This window comes from Babesia bigemina (genome assembly GCF_000981445.1).
Source record: "Babesia bigemina genome assembly Bbig001, chromosome : II".
NCBI classification, from domain to species: domain Eukaryota; phylum Apicomplexa; class Aconoidasida; order Piroplasmida; family Babesiidae; genus Babesia; species Babesia bigemina.
The window spans coordinates 650,791-672,730 of NC_027217.1; the positions used below are offsets into that span (position 1 = coordinate 650,791).

The following is a 21,940-nucleotide window of genomic DNA, read 5'->3' on the forward strand; positions in this document are numbered from 1 at the left end:
GCCTTCCGCAGGATATGGAATTGGACAAATACATGGGCAACGACGCCATTAAGAGCCGCCTGGACGACCAGCTGGCAAACTATTTCGCGGAAGGCAACAAGGAGGAAGAGTGATCACGATTACGCGGCATGCGCCCCGGCGTTGAAGAGTGTTTCGTACCGCCTGGTGCCGCCCCGGTGGTCCCTGACCACAGCCGGCCGCAGCACAGCGTTGTGGAGGTCGGCGTTTAGCATGTAGCTTTCGAGCTCCACTCCACGTTGGTGCACGTATTCTTCCACGGCGACGAACGCCTCAAGTGCCAACTCGGCAGCGCGCTTCGCGGTCAAGAGCATCAACGGCGCAGGCGTGTGGTACAGCCTGCTCCACAGACCGTACACGTGCGGCTGCCACATCAGCTTCGACCTCAGCAGCGCGAGCACGATATCGATCACGACGTGCCGCACGGCCGCTGCTGCGCCGGCCACCAGCAACGCGGTCACGACGCGCCGAAGCTTCCAGTTGTAGCTCAGATACGCCAACAACGTCGTCTGAACAGTAATATGATGTTGCATAAAGGCGTACCGCCAGGGACGCATGCGCGTACAGCTTCTCCACGTCCGACATGGTGGCGCCCGGGAACAGCCGGTTGAGGTTGGATGGCTGCAGGCGCAGGAGTCCATTGAGAGCCTCGACGGCGACGTATTCGCACGGAGTCGTGTCGTCCCGGTCCGTGCGCGGGCGCACTAGGACCGTTCCGGGCGGCACGTCAGCTAGGATCGCACACTGTAGCGGTGCTGCTTCCGTGCTCACTGCGATGTCCCATTCGAATTCCTTCCGCTGCACAACACATTGCCATTTATGGCGTCAGCGCCGTACCTTAGGTTGTCCGCGTGGAATCTCCGTTCCCTTTGTAGACAGGTCCTTCAGCGCCGGCAGCAGCAGCTCCCGGAGGATCCTGTCGTGCTGCTTGGCGTAGAAGGCAATCGCTGCATCGAGATCGGGGTTCTGTGCAGCGATCTTGCGATGTTTGGCCCTCGATTTATTCTCAGACACGCACGGTCCGCTGAGCGCAAGCTCGCGCGTGACGGCCAGCGCGATTGCGCCGCGGCTCAGCGGGACTACATTAGGGCGCAGAGGTAAGGTCGGTGCGACGGTTCTGCGCAGGATTCCTGCGCAATCAGCCGCGTGGAGCGCCAATGCGTACACCAGCAGCTTCCATGTACACGTGATTCTCATAGATACATTACTATTACAATGTGTTCAAATGCTGCTCACTCAGGTGGCTTCTCCCCAAATGTTGTTGTCGAATTCCGTAACGGTGTACGTTTCGGCGTCCCTGATGGGTTGCGAGCTCTCGTCGCCCCCAGCGTAGTCGCCTGGGTCAGCCTCGAAGCCGGGGCCCTTGTTCCTGCGAAAGATTTGTGCGACGGATGTTGGTGACTCACTTTTTGTACATGGCGTACCCGCCTCCTGCGCCAAGCAGGAGAAGGCCTAGCAAGGCGCCTCCCGCAATCTTCGTCGTGTTGCTGCTCGACCGGCCTGCGACAGAGTTAGCGTTTCGGGAGTGCCAAACTTACTGCTACCGCCCTCGGTAGATTCTTCATCGCTTTCGTTATCAGCAGCTGCACGTGGATGCGATTTGTGGTTGCGCTCACATACCTTTCACTGGCGGGACGTATTCAGTCGCTGCGCTGTCACTCAAAACGTGGAACCCATGAAGTGAGTTATCGCCGTCATCGGATGATGAATTTTCACCGGTTGTCGCGTTTTCTCCACCAGATGTCGTGCCTTCGTCACCAGATGTGTCTACATCACCAGTTGTCGCGCCTTCGTCACCAGATGTGTCTACATCACCAGTTGTCGCTCCCTCTTCATCAGATGTTATGTCTGATCCAGAGGTAGGAGTCGGCTCGCCGGAGCCTGGGTTGCTGTTCGCGCTGAGCTCTTGCTTCAGCCTTTCCTCGGCTTCACGCTCCTTCTTATGCTGCTCCTCCAGTTCCCGTCTGAGGTCTTCCTCGCGCTCCTCCTCGAGCTCGCGCCTCATTTCCTCCTGGGCTGCCAAATCCGTTTCCTCAGGCGTCATATCGCTCATGTCGGCATCATTCAATCCCTCATAACCGGACGGATGCTGCGGGGTGCTGCCGGTACTCGTGTTGTGCTCCAGGCTGGTGCCACTGCCAGTCATTTCGCCCATGTCGCTCTCGTCTTCCCTGCCTAGGTCTGACGTTGGGAAGCTGCTACCGTCACTCATGGGGTCCATCTTTGTGTCGGTTTTGAACTTGTGGGAACCGTAGTCGGGATCAAGGGTCGATCCACCTGTCACGTCAACGGAGTCTTCAGATGGGCTTGCGGGCTCTGTTGACATCATACCAGACCTAGAGTCAAGTTCTGAGTCGGTCATGTCACCTCTTGTAGCTCCCGATGACATCGGTTCAGGTGTCGAGTCGGACGATGCCACTCGTGATGTGGTCGACGAACCGTTGATGTCATTGACACTCAGGGGGTCCATCTTCGTTTCGGTTTTGAACTTGTGGGAACCGTAGTCAGGATCAAGGGTAGATCCACCGGGCACGGTAACAGAGTCCTTAGATGCTTTGCCGGGCTTCGCTGGTACGCTAACGGACCCAGAGTCAAGTTCTGAGTCGGTCATGTCACCTCTTGTAGCTCCCGATGACATCGGCACAGGTTTCGAGTCGGACGACTTCCCTCCTGGTGTGGTCGACGAACCGTTGATGTCATTGACACTCAGGGGGTCCATCTTCGTTTCGGTTTTGAACTTGTGGGAACCGTAGTCGGGGTCAAGGGTAGATCCACCGGGCACGGTAACAGAGTCCTTAGATGCTTTGCCGGGCTTAGCTGGTACGCTAACGGACCCAGAGTTGACTTTGGGCACTGACGGTGACTGCGGTGTCTTCTTGCCGCCCGATGACATCGGCACAGGTTTCGAGTCGGACGACTTCCCTCCTGATGTGGTCGACGAACCGTTGATGTCATTGACACTCAGGGGGTCCATCTTCGTTTCGGTTTTGAACTTGTGGGAACCGTAGTCGGGGTCAAGGGTAGATCCACCGGGCACGGTAACAGAGTCCTTAGATGCTTTGCCGGGCTTAGCTGGTACGTTAACGGAACCAGAGTTGACTTTGGGTTTTGACGGTGACTGTGGTGTCTTCCTGCCGCCCTCTGGGCTGGAGTTCGGATCTACTGCCGTCCGGCGCACTTTCTGTGATGAGTCAGTGACAACCACCGGCTTCTTTGTTGTGGGTGGCGACTTGGCCAACCTAGCATTGTCCTTTTCCCCAGCGGTAGGATCCATGTCTCCCCTGAGCCTGACTTGGCTAGACGAATCGTCCTTCACGTGCGTAACTTTCCCAGGCGTGGGTTTCCTTGGTAGAGGCTTGATCGGGGCACTCGGCTGTTGCGGCCGAATCTGTCTGTCTGATTTCGCTGAGTCTACCTTATGCTGTGGCGTCTGCGAGGCACCTGCGCCGGATGAATTCCCGTTGTTCTGCTTGCGTCTATCGCACTTGATGTCCTTATCCGCAGGCACGTCGCCAGATTTATGTTTGGTGCATGATGCAAAGGTGCCGTAGGACTCATCGTATGACCCGTCAGCAAGTCTGCCGGTTAACATCGGCGCCGGCATGTCATGTCCAGGAGCGGAAACGTTGGCGCATTTGCCGACGCAACTCTCGCTTTGCGGCGGGGTGAGCATCTCTTGATCCTTGCACGTACGGCCCAGTTGCCCGTTCGTGCCCATGATTGGCTTCGTTATGGTTTCCAGTGTTCGCAAGGTACGCGTGCGCGTCCCGGTGGCGTTGCATGGCGCATTGCACTCTGACCAGTCCGACCACACCGGTCTGCAGGTGGCGTCTTGGGGAAGCGTGTCACAGACCTCTTTCATGAGCCCGTGGAATATGTTGATCATCTCCTTCCAGTTAGTGTGCTTGAACATTGGGCAATCCATGACGCCGTCACAGCCCACAATACCGCGGCACTCCTCGATCCTAGCATCGCCAACACCGACAACCATCACATTGACGCCCTCGTCACGGATCATGGCGGCCTCCTGCGCTGTGAGGTCGGAGTCCGAAGAAAGGCCATCAGTGACGAGCAGAAGCGCCTTAGGGACGTTTTTGCGTCCGTAGGGCAGCACCGCCTTCCTGACGAACGAAAGCGCGTTACCAGTGTAGGTCATGCCAAACGCGGGTTTGGAGTCACGCATCTCGTGCAGGCGCTTAATGGCCAATTGCGTGTTGCTGGCCTCCTTGTCGAGGAACGTGAAAATCGAACGCGTGGGCGTCGAGTACGTCGTCAAGGAGATCCTGATGTCACTGTTGTCGAGGTCAATCGTTGTAATGAGGTTCTCCAGGAATGGTATCATTCGACCATTCCAATCTTCTTTCGAGATACTGGCGGACTCATCGACGACAATGGAGAAGTCCATTTGGCGCTTGCACGTTCTTGGAAGTTTGTCACCTGCGCGATGCTGTAGGCGGCATACGCGTTTAAAACTTACCATGCATTCTCGGAGCCGCTATCGGAGCGCCAGCGGCACAGTAAAGCACAAATTGCGCCAAAGGCGCAAGAAACAAAAGCGCGAAACAACCCCTCATCTTGCCTAAAGCAGATTAGTCCTTCGTTTCAGAGAGATGACAAGGCGTATACTTTGGGCGAGTCTGTCGCACTCCCTGTCTCAACGTATGTATACGGGCAATACAGAAAAATATGATTACTGTTTTGACCCTAACATGCGAAAAAAACTTTGTGTGATTAGTGTTAGTTGGCGTGCGGTGGCACTTGCCACTTGATTCAGACTGGACATATGCCACAGGTGGCGCACGATGCCTCTCCGCATGGCGCATACTGGCACCGCGTAAAGCGCCTGCGTGCTGTGCCCACACGCTCCCTAAAGCCTGTATAGACGCCTATACGCCTCGCGTGATTCCTTTAGCACCGACGCTAGACAATTTTCGCCTAGCTCGCAACGGTACCGCCGACTCAGATCCACACCGCATGATATCCTGGACTCTCTGGATTGCATCGCTACGCGAGATTCAGTATTGCATAAGCTCCTTCAGGGCGTGCAGCAGCAACGCATTCTCGTTACTTCCACCCATGAAGTTTATATGTACCTTGCTCGATCCCCCTGCGGACGCAGAAACAGGCGTCGTATTGAGTCCTGGTATGAGGCTTGGGCAGAGCTTCAGTGACACGGAATCACTGGAGCGAGTCACTACAAGGTTCCCGCCGTCTACACCGTGCAACGTGATGGGTGCGTCGGACACGTGCGATAGAGCCTCGAGGAGCTTGGATACCTCCTCCATTGGCAAAACGGAAGATACTCGTGACCTTTTGTCAAACACCTTGCTTTCACCGCCCTCGCGCGTCATCCCAGTCAGCAGCATAACTTTGTAGCCCAAATTTTCGTCGTTGCGCAGTTTCATAGTTAGACACGCATTGTCCGTGAAGAAGGTGAACGTCGGTGGCCCGAATTCAAGATTCCCTGCATTACAGTATATTCTTCTGCTGTAAGCCGCTTCGCTGCGATCGCTTAGGCACCTAGCCTGCGTGTTATAGAGCGTCTGGCGACATCTAGTTCCCAGCCATTGCGGGAATATGGCCTTCGGCCTGAAAACTGTCCTAGACAAAATCATGCCACCGTTTGTACGAATTATTTAGCCTACACAATGCAGTGTAGGCAACTGATGTTTCACCGAACGACCACAACCCGCGTAGCGCAACACCTCGCCAACTCGCGACCACAGCTAGCACACACTCGACGCATATGGAAATAGCATACAGATTCTGTTACGTTTTGATGTTTCTTTGTGTCCGCTAGAATATAGTGCATCTAATGCGAATGCGATATCAGAATTCTACCATCGCGGTACACATACCTTAATTAAAACACAAATTATTATGAGCTACATTTAAGATATGTTAATTGAATTGGCACCTTTGCCAAAATCACATCCAGACATTGTCGCTGGCGTCAGCCAGTCTGTAAGTTTCTGCTTCCTCGGTTTTGCCGCCACTTTCGCCGCTCAAAAACTCGTTATCCTCATCAACCACATCATCATTCATATCCGACGCATAGCGGCGGAAGACAGCGGCTGCTACTAATACCAGAATACCGCTTGCAGCGGCACTCACCATGATAACGCTGCCAGTACCATTCGAATCCCTGTCCTCACCTCGGCGCCCACCCGTCGTGTGCTCACGTGATTGGTTCTCAGGCTGGTTTTCGCCGGTACTCGTGTGTCCAGGCGCCTTAACATGTACGCTTGCGGGCTCTCGCTCAGCTTCTTGATGCTCTGAAATACGCTCATGGTGGGCAGTGCTCGTACCACTTTCAATTTCATAAGTTGGTACGCTTCCGGATGGCCTCGTGTTATCAGTGCCGAGATGATGCGCATCAGACAGCCCTTTGTTCTCATCAATCTGAGTGTGATCGCCCACATTAGCATGACTACCCGAATCCTCACTGCCCTGACCACTAGTTAAACCACCCTCAATGGTATTAGTGGAACTGCCAGTAGTGTGTAATTCAGTAGTTATGGATTCGTCGCCAGTGGTGCCATTTTCAAGCTGCTCCGACTGCAGTTGCTCAGTTAGCTCAGTTTCCTGCGATGCAGGTTCTTCCTCCGGGTTCCTAGCAGACTCGCTCTCGGTAGTTGGCAACACTGAAGTAATGGTGTCAGGAACTAAAGCCTGGTTCTCCATCTGCTGATGCTCGTGGGTAGTACCCGATGACACCTCCCTCTCACTGTCGCCTCCGGCTTGCGTAACACCGACGTCCAAGCTGCCTGGCGTTGACTCCTCGTCACCCTGGCCTCCTAGGCCTTCACGGACATTGTGCTCATGTACGCCTACGACAGTCGACTCAGAGTGAGGGGTGCGCTCCCCCTTCTGCTCAGACAAGTCAGCTTCGGAACGCGTAGATACACTACCCTCAGTCTCGCGATGAACAGTCAAGTCATCGCCCTCTTTAGGCAAATCTGATTCCGTTATTGCAACTTCCCTCGGCTCAGTGGCAGATGATCCATGAGATGCAAGGGAGTCAGAATTCTGAGATTCCACGTTCGCACTGTTGCCTGCATCGGCAACTGCTACTTCATTATTGCGAGTACCCGGCATAACATTCTCCGCCTCATCAGTCCGAACACCGCTTACGCCGTCTTTCGGCAGCTCAGTAGAAGCATGGCCAACTGAATCCACACCTCCCACGGCAGCAATCGGAGATCCGTCCGTGCCGCAACGCTGGGTGTTACACAACACCTGCTTAACCTTCACATTTTTCAACAGGTCTTTACATGAACGACCTTTGCCTTCGCCCTCGCCATTGCTGGGGCCCAGCAACTGAGTGAAACCAAGAAGATTAGCAGTTTGTACACCCGATCCGCATGGCACACTGCAAGGTGTGTAATCAGACCAAGCCTCAAGGCACACAGCATCCCTACCATCGCGACTACATACGCTTTTTATTACATACTCAATTCTGCCCATGATGTTCGACGCGCTGGTCGTGATGTACTTAGGGCAAACGTAGTAGTAGCGACATCCCATGGCAGCAGGCCAGAACTTTTCTGATTCCTTGCCGATCTCCACAACAAACAGCGTAACACCATTGCGGCGTGCGTTGAATGCCTCATTGCTAGCCAACACTTCGTCGGCCACTTTTCCCGTTGTGATCAGGAACACGACCGTGTTAACGCCAGGCGCGTCAACTAAACGCATTTCGCTTGTTTTGTCATCAACTAAGTATTTCTCACGGTCTTCGTACACCTTCTCACGCAGGAACTTCAGAGCTGCTCCAGGATTGGCTTCCTCAGCGCTGTTCTTAGTGTCGAACATTTCGTCAATCTTTACCGCCACGGACCTGATGTTGTCCTTATCAATGATGGTCCTACCCAACACTTCCCTTGCGGTTTTGTCGTAGCTCACCAGCGACAGGGTGTTTGTACCCACCGTTGCGGACAGTGAGTACGCAAGCATCTTCACAAACGAACGGACTTTTTCGTAATCCCCCACGTCCTTAAGTTTTGCGCTATCATCCAACGCAACAACGTAATCCTTCCCTAACCACTTGCAGTTGCCAATTCTACGGTTTACATCAGGTGCATACCGAAGCATATCATCTATACCCTTGTCGTCATCGTACAACCTAGGGATGTGTGAAGGCGGAAGTGTATTCTTGCGTATGTTTGCAATCCTCATCTTCTTGAGGTCAACTTCTTTTTTCGTTTCCAATGGTTTAATGGGAACACCCCGCACGCCCGGCTCATACCACTCTGATTTGACTTTAAAATTCTCAACAGGGATAGATTTGTCAGCCGCTTGCTCTTCCATTTCGTCATCCCGCTCCAACTCAAACTCCTGGGTGTGCATTTCTTTGTGCGCATTTGCAGGCAACTCCTTTGGCATTTTATCATGCGTATCTTCGGTCAGCAAATCATCAAAATAATCACCTGTTTTGTCACCATATAAGTCATCGTCATACGTACCGTTAGTTAGGTAGTCGTGCAGTAGTTGCTCATCATCGTCATCATTCAGTCCTTGCTGGTCATGATCGTCGTCCTCCTCATCTTCCTCTAAATCGTCCAAATCATCGTCGTCTTCTTCATCCATTGTTTCAGCATCCATATCGATTAAGGATGGATACTTATTCACCAACGGAGACGTATTGCCATTTCCCATGTTGCCTGAGGTAGTCTGAATAAAACCACCAATACCATGGTTAAGTCCAACAGAACGGCTACCTCTGCATGGCTGCATATTACACAACATTTGTCTGACTTTTACGTTCTGCAATTGTTTCTCACATGTACGTCCTATGATTTCTCCCTTGCCATTGCTAGGAGAAAGTAGTGTTTTAAAACTAATCAGCGTTGATGTTTTAATTCCAGTGCCACATGGCTCACTGCAAGCAGAATACTCCGACCATTCCTCGTGGCATATGGCATCCTTTCTGCGGTGTGACCTTACTTGCTTCATAACTTGTTCGACCTTACTCATAAGATCTTTCCTGTGGGTCGTAATGTACTGCGGGCAGCCGAAATGCTGTCTGCAACCTACAATAGAAGCCCAGAACTTCTCCGATCTTATTCCAATCTCAATTACAAGGAGCGTAACACCGTTGCGACGTGCGTCGAAAGCTTCCTGCATTGCTAGTTCTTTGTCACCTGCAGCACCACTTGTAATGATAAACACCACGGTGTCCTTTCCTGCAGCAGAGTTGAGATCTAAATTTGTTGTCTTATCATTTAGTAGGTATTTGTCACCATTGTTGTATACCGATTGACGAAGAAATTCCAAGGCTTCCCCCGGTTTGGCCTCCTCAACTAATGTCATGGATTCAAACATTTTGTCAATCCTTTTTCCCACAGACCTTACGGTTTCATTGTTAATAAACCCCCTGTCTAGCCATATTTCGCTTGTGCTATTGAATGTAACTAGTGATAGGCGATTTTTCCCGTTAAGCTTTGAAAGAGCCTGAACCAACTGTTTTACAAAAGCAGAAAGTTTTTTATTCCATGACGTGTTGGAAAGACGTGACATAAGTTCCAGTGCGATAATGTAGTCCTTCCCTACACCAGACATATAGGAATGGCGATTATTACCACGCCTTTCAGAATTTGATAGTGAGTCTAAGGATCTCGAATTAGACAACCCGCGCCTATAACGCTTTCTGGATCTTTCTACAACACGCTCCTTCGAATTCATATGCGGTTCACCCAATCCACCCGATTTAACGTTTGTTTCTTGCTGGCCAATCTCCTGCCTGATGTCGTTACCCGGTACAAAACGGCCTGCCACATCCTGCGGAGAGTGGCTGCTAGATGCTGCACTGCCGTAAGCCGAGGTATATCCGCTGCAAATCGCAGACAGCACAGCGAACGCGAAAAGGAATCCCACTCCCAACATCGTGCGTCACTGGGATGTGTAGGATTCCATGAAAATGTGTACCTAAGGAACACCAATTATTTGCATTAATTTTATCTTATTATGATGCACGTATGTGTTATGCACTTAATTCAACATTTCGCGTAACGTTGTCGACCAACGACGGTATGAAGGTCAGAGGGGTGCAATGTGTAGCACAGCGACATCGCTTCACTGGCCCCGAGGTGCGGTTGAAATCGACGGCCGGGATCAAATGCGATGATGTGCAAATGTTTTTGCGCAGTAATATCATCGGTAAGCTCAGCGCTATTTCCATAACCGGAGCGCAAGAGCGCCGCGAACATGCCGTTCCGTGATGTCGTGATGGCAACGACCGCCAGTTTCATTCGCGTAGCGTGATTTGTCACATTTACTTGTAAGCACTTTTGGGCAGCCAAACTATCAATGCCCTGCGAAATGGCAGGATCCGCACTCTGGCCTGAGCCTGTTGGTAGGGCACCTACCTTGTAACGGCTACGGTGTATATACATTTCAGTAGCACATTTCAAATCTACCTCCATCACCGTTTATCACGGAATAGCTGAGTTGTGTGCCTGTCACGCTGGTTGTCGACGGTGGTTATTCGTCCGCCTGCAGTGGTAGCTTTGCCATTGTTGGCGCGCGCCCATAGGTTCACGATGGTGAGTTCGTGTTAGCGCGCTTCTGTCGCTCGATCTAAAGCGTACGTGCAGCTATTCTTCAACTTCTTCCAAACGCTGGTCGAGAAGGGCGCGAATGTAACCATTGAGCTGAAAAACGACCTGCAGCTGACTGGGCGGCTCCACGCAGTGGACCAGTATCTGAATTTCAAGCTGAGCAACGTGACGGCCAACGACACTGAGCGATACCCGCACCTGGTTCGTTGTATCGATATACCAACTGCATTACGTGTCAGCTGTCTGTTGTGAACTGCTTTGTGCGAGGTTCGGTGGTGCGGTACGTGTTCCTGAATTCTTCGGACGTCAAGACGGAAGAGCTGCAGGAGCTGTGTCGTCGAGAGGCTATGAAGCAGAGCTCGGAGAAGAAGTGACGCTGACTGACTGACTGTCTAGCGCTCTGTAATTCGGGCTTGTCTAATGCAGTTTGCCTTTGATGTGTTCCTCTGCATGTGCGATCATGTTGCACAGCGACTCTTTGTCGCAATACTCGTTGATGTTGCTTGCCGAAACCCATCTGATCGTGCGTGATGTTGCTTGCCTTTACCACTTACGCGTGGTCGATGTGTTCGTGCGATAGTGTTATCTTGGAGTCCGGATCTGTCAGCTTTCCCAGATAGTAAACGCACTCCTTGTCCCTGTCGTGTGCCTTGTATCTCAGTACCTGCAGCTCATATGTCTCGCATATCGCTAACGCCAAACCTCCTTGAACGACTCGTCAACTTCGATGAGCTCCTTACGCAACCCGGATTCCTCCCATGTCTCTCTGAATGCGGCGTCCTTGAACGTCTCACCGGGGTCTAAGCGCCCTGTATGCTTGATGTGTTGGAGTTACGCGCTCATCGGGCGACGTAGTGCTATAGACGTTACCTTTTGGGGGTGTCCAGTGGAACGGCTTGTTTGACGCTTTAAGCAGCAAGTATTTCACTTCCTTCGCAAGTGCGTCGACGGTGTAAACGATGATGCCCGCTGCCTTTATGATGGCTCCCTCAACCTCCATGTCTTCGCTGTAGCTGTGGTCGCCTGAATTGCACTGCTCCGTGCCTTCCTCTGACTTCGGTTGCTCAGCCAAGTCACTTGTGTCGACGCCGTAGCGTCGCTTGGCCCCTATGCGCGCGTTTAGTATTATTCCCTCTGTTTCAGATCGCTGTGTTGCGTTTTCGAGTCCGGTGGGCGACGCCCACGTGCCCTATGGACGGTGGCGCGCGCCTTGGCTCAGTGCCGCCACTCGCCTTCCGCCTGCTCCTTGGGGCTGCAGCACGCGTAGCCGATGCACATTACGCAATGACATAACACGGAACATGGAGGGATCGCAGCAGATATTCGACGCAGACTGGGATGTGCGTTCGACCCAGGAGCACAATGCGTCTTATTGGTCTGGTAAGGCATCGATGCCTTCTATCGCACTGTTGAAGAGTATATGTGCCAATGGAGGCATGGTTGAGTTCGAGATGGAGCCGTCAGGCGTTTTGGTATGCCACATTCCCGACCATAAGGTTACGGTGAATATGCTGGATCCTAGTGGACTGCGCAGCCGCCGAGGCGAAGCGTACGTGATCGGTGATATAGTGCTACTGCTCTGTATTCGCAGGGAAGATTACACGTATAGCTCTATAACCAAGCGTGGATTCAAATACATTAATGTTTTGGAGCGGGATCGCATAAAGTCTATTTTGGGCGACCCTGATACATCTCCAGACCTTCTAGAGGCCAAAGCGCGCTTCATTCCAATAAGTGGCACGGGGTCCAGTCGTGTAACTGGTTCTCGTAACGATGTGTCGGACAGTGGCACGTCGACACAAGTCGGCTCCAAGCACATGATTGATGTCGTGATGAAGAAGGTTGAGGATTCTTGGCGTGCATTTATGCATGACACTTCTCAGGAAGATGATGAGGAGTACAGATCGGCTAAGAAACGGCACTACAACATGTGCGTCCTCGCAGCTGGGCTTATGGAGCGACCGTTGAGAACTCGGACGTCGGTGATCATGGCGCACGGCGAAGGCTTTGAACGCGTTTTGCAAAAACTGGAGGCTGCCCAGGCAAACAAGGCGGCATCCAAGGCGCGTGATGCGCCTAAATCTGTAGGCAGCGTTTTGAGAACACGTAAGTGATTTCATGGATCCACGTAAATTGTTGTTCAGAGTCTAAGTTGCGTGTCTTGGACGAGATATGCTGCAAATATCGCAAGAAACCAGTAATCATTGTTCCGAGTGGTGCTATGTCTATTGTAGCGCGTCAGAACATCAAGCAGTTGCTGGAAGATCACCAGTTCGTTGATCCCCAAGAATCTCTGCGAGCTAGTGCGTTTTTCAAAATCTTCTTTTCATACACCTTTAGATGGGGCTATCATGTCGGGTCTCCCTATGAATGCAGTTGAGGTCATCCATACCATTTCTGGTAGGACAATAAAATTTCGGGTGGTGGAGAGCTCCTATACCACCAAATTCACCACGACTGATTGGATTAGTGTGGTTTGCGTAATCTTGAACATCAAAGGGGGGCAATGGCAATTCAACGGATACCCGTTCGAGTCTTTCGTAGATTTGTTCATGACTATGAAGTAAGTGGAAGACTCTTATTGTTTCAATGCGCTTGCAGGGGCGCTCTGTTTGCGTACGACACTGACAACATACCAGCCGACATGGGAAATTGGGATTTGAAGGTGAGTGCACGTTCTTGTTTTCTATTGCAATTATGTGCTGTGTTGTAACAACGCTACAGGTATTTCGCATAAATCGCAGTCACCGCCACCATGATGCGTCCATTGCAAAAGAGTTCTGGCAATATATAGAGAGCTTTCTTCTTCAACCGCGGCATCGGAAAATACACCCAACAAAAAGGCTGTCATAAATGGGCTGGTGGTATGTGAACAATGTCTAATGGCTTCACACTCCTTAATCCTTCAACACGAAACTGAGTTTCAGTCAAACATTCTCATACATGATACAGTTAATGGGTGATATTCTGAGCCGTTAAATCGCCTCGTTTCCTTTTTGGGTGTCTGCCATCGTTTGGCGAAACCGCACATCTGCTTTGTGACGTTCATTGTTTCGGTATGCAACGGCGGTGGGTGGAGTTTCGCAGATAGGAATAAGACCGGCTGAATGCGAAATGTCCGACCACCGAACTATGTCCACTGTTGTAAAATACTAACGAGAATAGAATAACTGGAATGCATACGTATACGGTACATGTACGACTCGTGAGTAACAGCAGTTTGCTTGCACCCTCGGGTTATTCTCCCGCTGTGCTACATCGGTGTAATATCCTTTATAAGCACGAAACACTGCATAACATATGCTTAGGTTTTGCAACTTTCCTGTTGTGCCACTTTGAAAAATTAAAGGGCTACCAACAATTGGTACCACGCTGCCGATGCGGGCATGCGATTACAACGATGTTAACTTGCATCCATTACAGGACGACACAATACCATAGAACCGGTTCATAATCCGCCCTCGTGAATGCCGTTCACTTCAAAACGTAGGGAGACTACATGGCGCCCACAAAACGTGGCGGAGCTAGCACTCCATGAAAATGCAACAATCAGCTACATTGGAATCCTTGCATTACAAGTCGCCAAGAGATACTATAGGTTTCACGGCGTAAATGATTCTATGCGTAAGTAAACCTAGCATAGGGTACGCACGATGCCGGGACTAAGGGCGACGAGACGCCCGCAATCAGCGTAGAACCCAGTCAAACGCCTATGACTACACATCTAGGAGGCCACGGAATGCATAACGCTATCGATTATAAAACATAAATGAAATTATATTAATATGCTGCATTTCATGGCATGAATTACACTTCACGCCCAGACGTTGTCGCTGGCATCGGCCACTCTGTATGTTTCCACTTCCTCCGCTTTACCACCGCTTACACCACTCAAAAACTCACTATCCTCTGCAATCACATCATCATCTGAATTCGATGCGTAACGGCGATATCCTGCGCCTGCTAATAATACAATTATGATGCCTCCAGCGGCACTCATCATGACAGCACTACCAGTACCAGTTCTTTTCGAAGTTCTACCGTTGTCACTTTGCTCATCCTTCGTTTCACCGTGAATTCGGTTCTCAGAGTGATTGTCGCTGGTACTGATGTTTTGAGTCGCCTTAACAGGTACGCTTGAGGATGCAGGCTCACGTTGGTGCTGCTTTGAGTCACCCCCGCTGGGCGCATTTTTATAACCACTATCACCGTCATGAGTTGGCACACCTTCGGCACCCATCGTTACATGGTTATCGGCTTGCTGTGAATCAGCAGGCCTCCCCATCTCAGTCTCTGTGCTCACCTTTGAATCACGCTGATCCTCCTCATGTTTGACAGTGCCTTTCTGAGATTCCTCGGTACGCACCTGCGAGTTACTTCCCTCATTTTCACGACCCCTTAGATCCTCATTGCCCTGACCATTGCTGACACCACTCGCAAAAGTATGAGCTGAGTCTCCGGTATTCTGCGAAGTGCCGTGATGAGAATCGCCACTAGGTAGCTGCGTGTTACCGCTCACATTAACATGACTACCGGAATCCACAGTGCCCTGATCATTGCCAACACCACCCTCAATGGTATTAGTGGAGCTGCCAGTAGTGTGTAATTCAGCAGTTATGGATTCGTCGCCAGTGGTGCCATTTTCAAGCTGCTCCGACTGCAGTTGCTCAGTCAGTTCAGTTTCCTGCGATGCAGGTTCTTCCTCCGGGTTCCTAGCAGACTCGCTCTCGGTAGTTGGCAACACTGAAGTAATGGTGTCAGGAACTAAAGCCTGGTTCTCCATCTGCTGATGCTCGTGGGTAGTACCCGATGACACCTCCCTCTCACTGTCGCCTCCGGCTTGCGTAACACCGACGTCCAAGCTGCCTGGCGTTGACTCCTCGTCACCCTGGCCTCCTAGGCCTTCACGGACATTGTGCTCATGTACGCCTACGACAGTCGACTCAGAGTGAGGGGTGCGCTCCCCCTTCTGCTCAGACAAGTCAGCTTCGGAACGCGTAGATACACTACTCTCAGTCTCGCGATTAACAGTCAATTCATCGCCCTCTTTAGGCAAATCTGATTCCGTTATTGCCACTTCCCTCGGCTCAGTGGCAGATGACCCATGAGATGCAAGGGAGTCAGAATTCTGAGATTCCACGTTCGCACTGTTGCCTGCATCGGCAACTGCTACTTCATTATTGCGAGTACCCGGCATAACATTCTCCGCCTCATCAGTCCGAACACCGCTTACGCCGTCTTTCGGCAGCTCAGTAGAAGCATGGCCAACTGAATCCACACCTCCCACGGCAGCAATCGGAGATCCGTCCGTGCCGCAACGCTGGGTGTTACACAACACCTGCTTAACCTTCACATTTTTCAACAGGTCTTTACATGAACGACCTTTGCCTTCGCCCTCGCCATTGCTGGGGCCCAGCAACTGAGTGAAACCAAGAAGATTAGCAGTTTGTACACCCGATCCGCATGGCACACTGCAAGGTGTGTAATCAGACCAAGCCTCAAGGCACACAGCATCCCTACCATCGCTACGGCAGACGTTAGTAATTACACGTCCAACAACACCCATGATGTTCGACGCGCTGGTCGTAAAGTACTTAGGGCAAGCGTAGTGGTAGCGACAACCCATAACAGCAGGCCAGAACTTTTCTGATTCCTTGCCAATCTCCACAACAAACAGCGTAACACCATTGCGGCGTGCGTTGAATGCCTCATTGCTAGCCAACACTTCGTCGGCCACTTTTCCCGTTGTGATCAGGAACACGATAGTTTCGATACCAGGCGCATCAACAAAACGCATTTCGCTTGTTTTGTCATCAACTAAGTATTTCTCACGGTCTTCGTACACCTTCTCACGCAGGAACTTCAGAGCTGCTCCCGGATTGGCTTCCTCAGCGCTGTTCTCAGTGTCGAACATTTCGTCAATCTTTACCGCCACGGACCTGATGTTGTCCTTATCAATGATGGTCCTACCCAACACTTCCCTCGCGGTTTTGTCGTAGCTCACTAGCGACAGGGTGTTTGTACCCACCGTTGCGGATAGTGAGTACGCAAGCATCTTCACAAACGAACGGACTTTTTCGTAATCCACCACGCCCTTAAGTTTTGAGCTATCATCCAACGCGACAATGTAATCCTTCCCTAACCATTGGCATCTGCGAATCCTGCGGTTCGCAACAGGTGCATACCGAAGCATATCATCTATACCCTTGTCGTCGTCGTACAACCTAGGGATGTGGGTGGGTCGGGGCATCTCCTTATTTATGTTTTCAATCCTCATGAGCTTTATGTTGACTTCGTTTTGCGGTTCCAATTGTTTAATGGCAACACCACTAACGCCCGGTTCATACCACTCTGATTTGAACTTAAATTTCTCGACAGGGATAGATTTGTCAGCCGCTTGCTCTTCCAACTCGTCGTCATCGTTTATCACCCTAAACTCCTGAGTGTGCATTTCTTTGTGCGCATGTGCAGGCAACTCCTTTGGCATTTCATCATCCAACTCGTTCAGGTCATGGTCGCTGGAATCAATGTAGTGTTGCCTGGAATTAGTAGAGTCATAGATGGACTCAGGGTATCCTTCGCTGGGACCATTGTAATCAAAGCCGTCAGGATTGTGAGGAGCGCTGGGAGGATGGTAATCATAGCTGGTATCATGGTTGTCCTCGCCGTAACCATAGTAGTTAAAGCCGTTAGGATTGTGAGGAGCGCTTGGAGGATGGTAATCATAGCTGGTATCATGGTTGCCTTCTCCGTGACCATAGTCAAACCCATTTGGATTGTACGGAGCGCTGGCACCATAGTACTCGTTGCTGTAACCATTATAGCTTTCTCCGTGACCATAATCAAAGCCGTTAGGATTGTAGGGAGGGCTGGCACCGTAGTAATCGTTGCTGTAATCCCCGCGAAGATTACCATCGTCGTTCTCAGCCGAATCATCGTAGTTCTCATAGTCACCGTCGTATGGATCATAAGCACCATCCGAAGGGGCGACTGCCACCTCCTCAGGCTTTGAATTGCTCACACTTGCCACATGGCGATAAGCCACGATCTGGTCGCTGCAAATCGCAGACAGCACAGCGAACGCGAAAAAGAATCCCACTCCCAACATCGTGCGTCACTGGGATGTGTAGGATTCCATACAAATGTGTACCTAAGGAACACAGAATAATGGCTTCAATTGTAACTTATTTTGATGCGCATTATTATGCACCTAATACGACGTGTTGTGCGACGTTGTAGATAAATAACGGTATGAAGGTCAGAGGGGTGCAATGTGTAGCACAGCGACATCGCTTCACTGGCCCCGAGGTGCGGTTGAAATCGACGGCCGGGATCAAATGCGATGATGTGCAAATGTTTTTGCGCAGTAATATCATCGGTAAGCTCAGCGCAATTTCCATAACCGGAGCGCAAGAGCGCCGCGAACATGCCGTTCCGTGATGTCGTGATGGCAACGACCGCCAATTTCATTCACGTGGCGTAATTTGTCACATTTACTTGTAAGCACTTTTGGGCAGCCAAACTATCAATGCCCTGCGAAATGGCAGGATCCGCACTCTGGCCTGAGCCTGTTGGTAGGGCACCTACCTTGTAACGGCTACGGTGTATATACATTTCAGTAGCACATTTCAAATCTACCTCCATCACCGTTTATCACGGAATAGCTGAGTTGTGTGCCTGTCACGCTGGTTGTCGACGGTGGTTATTCGTCCGCCTGCAGTGGTAGCTTTGCCATTGTTGGCGCGCGCCCATAGGTTCACGATGGTGAGTTCGTGTTAGCGCGCTTCTGTCGCTCGATCTAAAGCGTACGTGCAGCTATTCTTCAACTTCTTCCAAACGCTGGTCGAGAAGGGCGCGAATGTAACCATTGAGCTGAAAAACGACCTGCAGCTGACTGGGCGGCTCCACGCAGTGGACCAGTATCTGAATTTCAAGCTGAGCAACGTGACGGCCAACGACACTGAGCGATACCCGCACCTGGTTCGTTGTATCGATATACCAACTGCATTACGTGTCAGCTGTCTGTTGTGAACTGCTTTGTGCGAGGTTCGGTGGTGCGGTACGTGTTCCTGAATTCTTCGGACGTCAAGACGGAAGAGCTGCAGGAGCTGTGTCGTCGAGAGGCTATGAAGCAGAGCTCGGAGAAGAAGTGACGCTGACTGACTGACTGTCTAGCGCTCTGTAATTCGGGCTTGTCTAATGCAGTTTGCCTTTGATGTGTTCCTCTGCATGTGCGATCATGTTGCACAGCGACTCTTTGTCGCAATACTCGTTGATGTTGCTTGCCGAAACCCATCTGATCGTGCGTGATGTTGCTTGCCTTTACCACTTACGCGTGGTCGATGTGTTCGTGCGATAGTGTTATCTTGGAGTCCGGATCTGTCAGCTTTCCCAGATAGTAAACGCACTCCTTGTCCCTGTCGTGTGCCTTGTATCTCAGTACCTGCAGCTCATATGTCTCGCATATCGCTAACGCCAAACCTCCTTGAACGACTCGTCAACTTCGATGAGCTCCTTACGCAACCCGGATTCCTCCCATGTCTCTCTGAATGCGGCGTCCTTGAACGTCTCACCGGGGTCTAAGCGCCCTGTATGCTTGATGTGTTGGAGTTACGCGCTCATCGGGCGACGTAGTGCTATAGACGTTACCTTTTGGGGGTGTCCAGTGGAACGGCTTGTTTGACGCTTTAAGCAGCAAGTATTTCACTTCCTTCGCAAGTGCGTCGACGGTGTAAACGATGATGCCCGCTGCCTTTATGATGGCTCCCTCAACCTCCATGTCTTCGCTGTAGCTGTGGTCGCCTGAATTGCACTGCTCCGTGCCTTCCTCTGACTTCGGTTGCTCAGCCAAGTCACTTGTGTCGACGCCGTAGCGTCGCTTGGCCCCTATGCGCGCGTTTAGTATTATTCCCTCTGTTTCAGATCGCTGTGTTGCGTTTTCGAGTCCGGTGGGCGACGCCCACGTGCCCTATGGACGGTGGCGCGCGCCTTGGCTCAGTGCCGCCACTCGCCTTCCGCCTGCTCCTTGGGGCTGCAGCACGCGTAGCCGATGCACATTACGCAATGACATAACACGGAACATGGAGGGATCGCAGCAGATATTCGATGGGCGATCCGGTAGATTAGCTATATATCTGTGTTTTGTTTTGCCAAAGTTGTTATGTTATAAGTAAACATGTAATCGGGAGAGATATGTGCACATTGTCGGTACTAGACAGTAGCAGCACTTGGAAAACCCTGTGATATAATCGTCGGTATAACATGTGTTCATTTAGCGATGTTCTTGCACATTACCTTACACATTATGAATAATATGTGTAAATAGTGTTTTTCGCTTGTTTCGGTGCGCTGAACTTTGTGTAGTGATTCATTTTACCTACTACGCCACTCGCCTGCGCCGATGTGTGGTTTGTGCTCGGTAGCTTCAGTTGCATTCACTGTTGTTTCGCGGTTGCCGTAACGATTTTACTATGTCAAACCCGCTGGAATGTTACGAAAAGTTGGACTTCAACACTCGACAGCAGCCCTTGTACTCCCATGTATCTTTACTAGTCAAGCCATAATATCGCCATCAGGTTATAGAGAACTTTCCCAAATCTGACCGACCCGATGTGGTAGTACGTCTGTGCCGTTGCTGGCAGTCCCACAAGTTTCCCTACTGCGATGACACCCATAAAGTGCGTTGAGTGTGTTTCCCTGCTAACGTGTTCAGCTGCTAGTTGAGAACGGGGATGACGTGGGGCCGTTCGTGGCCCACATACGCGCTGAGAGAAGCAAGAAGCGGGAGTATGTGAAGCTGCGCCAACGTGAGACTGTGCCGGGGGTCTCGCGTCCGTCGGCGCTTCATCGCATGCCGTCGTCACGGGCCCTTGCTTTGGGTTAGTGCTGCGTTGACATTTAATCACGGTTCAGTGTCAATAGCTACTGTGGCCGCGGGATCGTTGCTTGGCGTAATCGGCATGGTTTGACTTATTCAACTGTATAGCAATTAAGCTCTGCATTTGTTCTGGTCGCGCGCGTAGAGTATCCAATACTTGTTCGTCCGTCGCCCTTACACGTCGTCCACATTTGTACAGCTTTCATCGTGGACGTGGGCATCGTCCACGACGGCTCCAACGACCAAATCCTCTACCACTTCCGGCTGAGGGCAACTTTCTGCCTCATCCGTCTGACCGTTCTCGGAGTCGTCGTGGTCAGTCCTTTCCCACGGTTCCTCGGAGGTGACGTCAAATGCGGGCCTCCTGCCCTTTAATGTCTGATCGCCCACGAGTGGACCTTTGGTGAGGTGTATTGGAACGCTCCTCCCTGGGTCGTAAATTGGCCGCGCCTTTAGGGTTGCGTTGCAGAGCAGCTGCATCTTGGCACGGCTGAACATGGTATCCGCTATGTTGCGCATGATGCCTCGGTTCCACGGGTTGTACTCTGTATAAAGCGCCTTGAGCTGCTCGTTCGTCGTCTTGTTCATGCCAATGATGTACGTGTGGTATGCCGTGAGGCCGACGATGAACCATCCGCACAAAAGCATGTAGCTGAGCAACACGGCGCTGTGAATTATGGCTGCCGTGTCCCAATAGTTCGTGCTGACCATCACGATACGTAGTATAGAGAACGCAGCGAAGAGGATGTTCTCCAAGCACGTGCAGGTGATGAATAAGTAAAAAACCCTGTAGTTGTTGCCACCGATGCAGTTTCGCAGCCACTTGCAGTGATGGTCGAACCTGTGGACGCATACATCGCACACGTTGCAGTGCACGCTCCGTGGGGGGCGGTATATGTTGCACGTGTGGCAGTACTTCACCCTCAGGAACTTACCGGCGATGGCGACCTCTATGCATGGCGGCGCGTAGGAGTACTTGCGCTTCATCCGGATGGCGTCGTACGCGTCGCTACTGTCAGCCATCTTGGGGATGATGCCAGGGTTCATGCACGAAACCGCGTGGAAGCATATCAGGGCTAAAGCTGCGATAATATAGATGACGGTGGGCACACCCGGCCCGTGATAGGTCGTGTACCAACCGAAGGCAGTCGCCGCGAAGTATATGACAGGGGTGTAGAGCAGCAACAGAGTGACGAGCTTGATTATGCGCTCGTCTTCGATGAATCGGTGGACGGATTGCTTCACTGCATCCACGAACCGCTGCGCGGCATGCCTGGGGGCGGCTCCTTCTTGTACGCCATCTACGTGGTCTCTGCTCCCGCAGCAGCGCGACATGGTAGAGGCGTTCATACGGGGCTGGTGCTGAGGCTCCTCGTCATCCCGTTCCTACAGTGTGTCGTGTAGCTGACGACCTCGCAGCAAGCACACCTCCGAAGACACTGCGATGCGCCCTTCACTGCCAGACTACACAATGTGCAAGCTTTGT

General features: G+C 51.6%; 12 protein-coding genes across 12 annotated transcripts; 4 read left to right on the plus strand and 8 right to left on the minus strand.

Annotated features, from left to right (window-relative positions):
- Positions 1 to 119: 119 nt before the first annotated feature.
- On the minus strand, positions 120 to 1,215 carry BBBOND_0202730 (hypothetical protein, conserved; the record flags this gene model as incomplete). The annotated part of the gene is made up of 3 exons (XM_012911848.1): positions 120 to 527; positions 562 to 816; positions 856 to 1,215. 3 exons carry the CDS (start codon positions 1,213 to 1,215, stop codon positions 120 to 122), a joined length of 1,023 nt encoding a protein of 340 aa, XP_012767302.1.
- Positions 1,216 to 1,254: 39 nt separating this feature from the next.
- Positions 1,255 to 4,592, minus strand: BBBOND_0202740 (thrombospondin-related anonymous protein, putative; the record flags this gene model as incomplete). Its single annotated transcript, XM_012911849.1, has 5 exons — positions 1,255 to 1,387; positions 1,425 to 1,518; positions 1,557 to 1,601; positions 1,639 to 4,455; positions 4,496 to 4,592. 5 exons carry the CDS (start codon positions 4,590 to 4,592, stop codon positions 1,255 to 1,257), a joined length of 3,186 nt encoding a protein of 1,061 aa, XP_012767303.1.
- Positions 4,593 to 5,033: 441 nt separating this feature from the next.
- On the minus strand, positions 5,034 to 5,633 carry BBBOND_0202750 (hypothetical protein, conserved; the record flags this gene model as incomplete). Its single annotated transcript, XM_012911850.1, has 1 exon — positions 5,034 to 5,633. The coding sequence occupies one exon, from the start codon at positions 5,631 to 5,633 to the stop codon at positions 5,034 to 5,036; it is 600 nt and encodes a 199-aa protein (XP_012767304.1).
- A 313-nt stretch (positions 5,634 to 5,946) lies between these two features.
- Positions 5,947 to 9,903, minus strand: BBBOND_0202760 (hypothetical protein; the record flags this gene model as incomplete). Its single annotated transcript, XM_012911851.1, has 1 exon — positions 5,947 to 9,903. One exon carries the CDS (start codon positions 9,901 to 9,903, stop codon positions 5,947 to 5,949), a length of 3,957 nt encoding a protein of 1,318 aa, XP_012767305.1.
- Positions 9,904 to 10,559: 656 nt separating this feature from the next.
- BBBOND_0202770 (U6 snRNA-associated Sm-like protein LSm2) lies at positions 10,560 to 10,951 on the plus strand (the record flags this gene model as incomplete). The annotated part of the gene is made up of 3 exons (XM_012911852.1): positions 10,560 to 10,562; positions 10,614 to 10,778; positions 10,817 to 10,951. The coding sequence occupies 3 exons, from the start codon at positions 10,560 to 10,562 to the stop codon at positions 10,949 to 10,951; spliced, it is 303 nt and encodes a 100-aa protein (XP_012767306.1).
- Positions 10,952 to 10,994: 43 nt separating this feature from the next.
- Positions 10,995 to 11,577, minus strand: BBBOND_0202780 (DIADENOSINE 5,5-P1,P4-TETRAPHOSPHATE PYROPHOSPHOHYDROLASE MUTT,putative; the record flags this gene model as incomplete). The annotated part of the gene is made up of 3 exons (XM_012911853.1): positions 10,995 to 11,094; positions 11,132 to 11,233; positions 11,372 to 11,577. 3 exons carry the CDS (start codon positions 11,575 to 11,577, stop codon positions 10,995 to 10,997), a joined length of 408 nt encoding a protein of 135 aa, XP_012767307.1.
- A 301-nt stretch (positions 11,578 to 11,878) lies between these two features.
- BBBOND_0202790 (hypothetical protein) lies at positions 11,879 to 13,684 on the plus strand (the record flags this gene model as incomplete). Its single annotated transcript, XM_012911854.1, has 6 exons — positions 11,879 to 12,683; positions 12,722 to 12,880; positions 12,918 to 13,140; positions 13,179 to 13,242; positions 13,372 to 13,441; positions 13,665 to 13,684. 6 exons carry the CDS (start codon positions 11,879 to 11,881, stop codon positions 13,682 to 13,684), a joined length of 1,341 nt encoding a protein of 446 aa, XP_012767308.1.
- Positions 13,685 to 14,391: 707 nt separating this feature from the next.
- BBBOND_0202800 (hypothetical protein) lies at positions 14,392 to 17,685 on the minus strand (the record flags this gene model as incomplete). Its single annotated transcript, XM_012911855.1, has 1 exon — positions 14,392 to 17,685. One exon carries the CDS (start codon positions 17,683 to 17,685, stop codon positions 14,392 to 14,394), a length of 3,294 nt encoding a protein of 1,097 aa, XP_012767309.1.
- Positions 17,686 to 18,117: 432 nt separating this feature from the next.
- Positions 18,118 to 18,730, plus strand: BBBOND_0202810 (SNRP core protein,putative; the record flags this gene model as incomplete). Its single annotated transcript, XM_012911856.1, has 3 exons — positions 18,118 to 18,147; positions 18,393 to 18,557; positions 18,596 to 18,730. The coding sequence occupies 3 exons, from the start codon at positions 18,118 to 18,120 to the stop codon at positions 18,728 to 18,730; spliced, it is 330 nt and encodes a 109-aa protein (XP_012767310.1).
- A 43-nt stretch (positions 18,731 to 18,773) lies between these two features.
- BBBOND_0202820 (DIADENOSINE 5,5-P1,P4-TETRAPHOSPHATE PYROPHOSPHOHYDROLASE MUTT) lies at positions 18,774 to 19,356 on the minus strand (the record flags this gene model as incomplete). The annotated part of the gene is made up of 4 exons (XM_012911857.1): positions 18,774 to 18,873; positions 18,911 to 19,020; positions 19,059 to 19,165; positions 19,227 to 19,356. 4 exons carry the CDS (start codon positions 19,354 to 19,356, stop codon positions 18,774 to 18,776), a joined length of 447 nt encoding a protein of 148 aa, XP_012767311.1.
- A 691-nt stretch (positions 19,357 to 20,047) lies between these two features.
- On the plus strand, positions 20,048 to 20,460 carry BBBOND_0202830 (CDGSH iron-sulfur domain-containing protein; the record flags this gene model as incomplete). Its single annotated transcript, XM_012911858.1, has 3 exons — positions 20,048 to 20,116; positions 20,153 to 20,254; positions 20,290 to 20,460. 3 exons carry the CDS (start codon positions 20,048 to 20,050, stop codon positions 20,458 to 20,460), a joined length of 342 nt encoding a protein of 113 aa, XP_012767312.1.
- Positions 20,461 to 20,628: 168 nt separating this feature from the next.
- BBBOND_0202840 (DHHC zinc finger domain containing protein, putative) lies at positions 20,629 to 21,789 on the minus strand (the record flags this gene model as incomplete). Its single annotated transcript, XM_012911859.1, has 1 exon — positions 20,629 to 21,789. One exon carries the CDS (start codon positions 21,787 to 21,789, stop codon positions 20,629 to 20,631), a length of 1,161 nt encoding a protein of 386 aa, XP_012767313.1.
- Between the last annotated feature and the right edge of the window lie 151 nt (positions 21,790 to 21,940).